The 5,410-nt window shown below is 35.0% G+C and overlaps 1 protein-coding gene across 1 annotated transcript; it reads right to left on the bottom strand.

The window, feature by feature from the left end:
- Positions 1–339: 339 nt before the first annotated feature.
- LOC144452414 (neuropeptide FF receptor 2-like) lies at positions 340–5,023 on the bottom strand. Its single transcript, XM_078143506.1, has 3 exons — positions 4,768–5,023; positions 2,138–2,237; positions 340–1,045 (listed from the first exon to the last, which is right to left on the bottom strand). The coding sequence occupies exons 1-3, from the start codon at positions 5,021–5,023 to the stop codon at positions 340–342; spliced, it is 1,062 nt and encodes a 353-aa protein (XP_077999632.1).
- Positions 5,024–5,410: the final 387 nt, after the last annotated feature.

Here is a 5,410-nt window from a genome sequence, read left to right on the forward strand (position 1 = left end):
TAACTTGGAGATATCAAAGTCAGAGGTCAAAGTTCTCCAGCTTCCTTATAGTTTTTCTGAATCCTAAGGTAACGCCGCTTTAGCAGATATAAAATTACTGAATAGGTATAAACGTTGTGTCATTCTATCTCGACGTACTACTCTACTGAAATACACATAGAATGACTATGCCGTTTGGAACGGACCTTGCTCAACACTATATCTTCTGCTGTGTAGTTTTAGTTCTTTATGTCGCACTTCTACATTGCAGACACCACTAGCTTCTTCAAAGCTAAACCCAGAATATCGAAAGCAGACACATCTCCATAAATTGCGAGTTCCATATCATTTTAAGAAATTTCACGGTCTTAGTCGGTCCGTCTCCTGAGGTCCTGACACCGGCGTCTCTTGAGGACCAGACCAAGGTTCCCTTACAGATCCAAATGACTTGCAGAACAGCGTTGGGTGCATTGCAATGCGAAATCCACGACGGAAATTCTTATTGTAGTAGCTGTAAACGATTGGGTTGACACTACTGTTGAAGTATGCCAACCAGTGGGCAAAAGGAACAACGTACAGAACAATAATCTGCATTTGGTCGTCGCGTAAATTGCCAAATTCGGATAACAGGACACATATGTGTAATGGTAGCCAAGAAACGCTGAACAATATCACCACCACCAGTATCATCTTTATGACCTTAATTTTTTGCTTCGATACGTTAGCGTGTGCACTGGCCTGCGTTTGTTCTGAGACGCCAGGTAGGTGACGGGTCCAAACTTGCATCGCAATTCTTAGATATGCAATGGTTATAGCAATCAACGGTGCTAAATAGGTCAAGAGAAAAGACGCCCCCGTGTAAGCATGGCGATACCACACTGTTGGCCACTGTCTTTCCGAACAGTAATATAGCCACCTGCCTGGTTGTAGTTCCCACGTCCCTAGCTGTAATACTATTCCTTGGGGAACCATTATAGCAACGGAGAGAATCCAGATGACAAGGACACACCTGCAAGCTGTTCGGAATTCCATACGTGGCCTCAATGGATTCGTGATATTTTCATGTCTAGAAGATTGATTCAAAATATCGATCAATCAAACTTACAGATCAAGGATTCGCATTTGTTATTTCATATTGCTAGTTGGTTAATGACAGTGTATGATATCTGAATGATTACGAAAAGTGGCTTAACAGAAATGCTTTCAATACATTTTTTTTATATTTGACCTTTTAAATTCTGACAGGGGATCATCTATCAATTTCATATATAACATCTTTTAAAATTGTTGTAATATCAAATATTTTCCTTCTGGACATATTTTGTGTATATTATTCTATTCAATATTGCATATGCCCTCAAAGCAAACCAAAAGGGACGAAAAGGAAAGAATGAACTATACAATGAAAACATGTATTTGAATTTAAACCATAATATTAAGACTAACACTGTCTTGCTAATGGAATGCATAATTGTTCACCAAAATATGAATTTACACAGTTACACTGGAATGGCATTCACAGTGGTTCTTCAAAGCAAGATGGATGAACCTGCTGTGTAATGTGAGAAACTGTACGTGTGCCATGACAACCAACGAGTAGAGAAGCGTCGCTTTCAACACGACGTCACCTCCGGTTTAATCTACCAAACCGCTTATCAGCACTAGAATTTCCATTTCAAAAATTTGCATAATATCAGAGGAGATTCCTGAAGTCTGAAATATTAAACTTTCCTTTCTGAAGTTGAAACTGTGTGAGGTACAGTCCTCTTAAGGAACTGTTGTAGACAATAATAAATATCTCCTAATGACACACTTACAATCTAGTGCCGATGTTGATATTCATGATATACTCTCTTTAAAGAAACATCGATTACTTGCCAGTAACAAACACTGGCAGTGATTTGGCTAATGAAGGCAGATCTCGATTTTGAATAAAATTACCAAAACAAAATTGCCAATAATTGCATCTTTTATAGACTAAAGTATTTAGAATCTACAGCTTCCTAAAATAGATGCAAGCAGTTTTCCTGACATCGACTGAGGGTTTATTTTCATGATAAGGGGTGCAAGCACAAAATATAACTAAAAGCTCTGTCAAGAAGTTGGAGAAGTGAAAAAGAAAATCAATGATGTTGATTAACATGGTAACATTACTCACCTGTCAATAGCTATAACAGTTAGGGTAAAGATCGACGCAGCCACTGATATTCCCTGTATAACAGGTGTTAATTTACACATGACCAGACCGAATGGCCAACCTAAAAGGAAACAATATAAACAACGATCAGTCTCTGTAAATTGGTTGTACGTAAACTCTGACAATGATATGGCATATGATTTTAAGCTTCACGCTTCCATGACCCTAAAAATACAAAGCAAATTGTTTGCAGCACCTGGTGTCATTACTTTTTTCACCTTCAAAATCCCAACCAGAGATCCCAACTTTCGTATTCATGACGTTAGGAAGTGAAAATACAAAATCGATACCAGCTGCAAACAACACTACATTTGATATCGCCAACTTTAACTCAAAGCTGTATGTACCCAAATGTATATACAGTTACCAATGTATGTAGGCATGACAGATGATTCTGAGATCCTAAATAAGATATTAGCGCATTGGTCCTATGGGGAAAACTATCAAGATGTTACACCTTCTACTTTTATTAGCATATTGTCCCCTTGAGAAAGCTATATGTGTGCGTCAAATTTAACTTTAAGACATTGGACGATTCCTGATCACCAGTGTAGATTCTCCTATCTTCTAATCCATTTAGACATGTTAATAACGCTTTTAACATATACTATCAAAGTGGTCATCAATAATCATCTGAGGTTTTTGTATATATTTGTGATTGTAGTAACTTTTACAGTGTATATACATGTCTCCCTCTCATTGGGTTGCTTTCTTCTCTAGTGTCTTACTCCCAACTGATTAAATGCACTTATAAAATATATGTACATATGCAAAATTGTCTTCTGTGTTCTGTTAGGCCCTGTGATACATGTGCTGTTTCAATTTGGCGACCCTCGCTTGTCTCTTGGGATCTGTCATCCGAATACAAAATCTCAGCTGTGTAATTCAGTATTTTAATATATTTTCTAAGTTGTCTGTGGAAATTAATTTTTACTTAAACGGTAGAATCCAGGGACGTTGTTTGTTCGCCGTTGGCATTATTTTATAGTAACGTATAATAAAAATATAATTAGGCGGTCAATTTCAGAGATACCCGACATTAAAACAAATAGTTGACGCGCACATTCAGATTTGCAATGAGAAGGTTTTTTTTTATTTAATATATGTATTTATTACCTTCAATAAAAGTCGTACAATGTAGTCAGCCACTTACTGAAATAAGCATAGCTCTTTCACGTTATACGCCTTCTATACTCCTCGTTTGGTTTTGAATAGGAATTTTTAGTAATTTTGTTTGACATGTAATGAAAAGGTCTCGAAGAGAGCTAACATAACTAATTACTCAGTAAGTGCGTGTCAAAACGTTTTGAAAGAAAGAGGTAGATATAATTACACGTAATACTATTCCTGCACACAAAGAACAAACATGGTCAAAATAGCTATTCATGCCGTGTATGTGCTCCCATGCTAAATATAAGTCTATACTAAAATAGTTTTCATTTTTTTCCAAGGAATTCAAAATTGGCTTGATTGATATCAAGAGAATAGTCCAATCACAGACAAGTACGTCATTACTTGTCTGTGCACCAATGAGCTCCTAAAGTCAATATGATTGGTTATCGACGCACATGGAGGACGTCGTCTGAACTTAGCTCTGTATCCATACTCGTTCATTTTGAAATGGGTATGGTTCCAGGCTAAGCTCTGTATTCTAAGCAATAGAAGTCACTGAAAGCCACCACATAGTAAAAATCTGAAGCAACATTACTGTTATTAACTAGGCTTTACATGCAATGTAAATTCCCATCATCGTAAAATGCCTCTTTATTTACGGCGTAGTCCGAGCGGAAATCTACCCTGGCTTGTGAGAATATGAACTACAAACTCAAGGTATCACAGGCTGCCCGTTTATGTGAGTTTGTCTGTCTATCTGTATATATATATATATATATATATATATATATATATATATATATATATATATATATATATATATATATATATATATATATATATATATAACTTGGTGAGTATCAATCTGCTAAGACAGTGCTCTATACCGCAGTGGCAGTGCGTAATAACAACTCTATATATATATATATATATATATATATATATATATATATATATATATATATATATATATATATATACATACATACATACATACATACATACATACATACATACATACATACATACATACATACATACATACATACATACATACATACATACATACATACATACATACATACATACATACATACATACATACATACATACATACATACATACACACACATATATATATATATATATATATATATATATATATATATATATATATATATATATATATATATATATATATATCTGTGTGTGTATGTGTGTATATGTGCGTGTGTGTGTCAACATTCATACATTCGAGCCTAGTAATCTTTTGGTTTTGCAAAAATATCAAAACACCTGTTTTTTCGATTCAGATGCAAGGTTCCAAAACATAACTTACTTGACGGGCTTTTAGTTTCTTTGAATGTGTGCGTAAGACCAATTTTGTATTTATCTAAAATTAATATTTTGTTTTGGATTCACTCAAATCTCTCAGATCTGTAGTAATCTGTAACTAACAACTAAAAATAAACCCTCACCTTTCACGATGTTGGTTACCAGCGTAATCGGCATACAGAAAATAGACACAAGTACATCGGCAACAGCTAAATTAACGATGAAAAAATTAGTAACTGTGTGCATCCTGGGATTCCTCATCACAATCAGACAAACGAGAGTATTCCCAATCAAACACAGTAGGAATATCAGTAAGTATGATACGATATACACAGTAGTTATCAAGGCTCCATTTTTGAAGAGAGACACTGGTGTGGTGACATTTGACGCAGCTTCCATCATCCCAGGTTAAGAAGGCTTGTATCAAGTTTTACACCATGCAATGTTTCTCAGACCTATATAAAGGACAGGAAGAAAATAATTAAAAATGTAAATTGTTTTAATTTGTAACAAATTAAAAAAAAACAAAAAACAATTGAGTGGTTAGGATTTCGCTTAGAATAGGTGGGTTAGGTCGATTTGTTATGTTATTTATTTTTTGTGTTCTGTTATGTTATTTTTTTTTTATTTATGTGTGAGTGTCTAGTTCAGGTAATGTTTCCCGTTTTTTTCCATATGGTCTCTGTGTTATTGGTTTCTTCACGTCAGATGTACAACCATTACAGATTGGAAGAACAGTTAATTAAGTTGATGTCAGTTTCCGCATCCACTATTTCTCGCGAGACT

Source organism: Glandiceps talaboti, chromosome 22 (assembly GCF_964340395.1).
Source record: "Glandiceps talaboti chromosome 22, keGlaTala1.1, whole genome shotgun sequence".
Taxonomy (NCBI): Eukaryota; Metazoa; Hemichordata; class Enteropneusta; family Spengelidae; genus Glandiceps; species Glandiceps talaboti.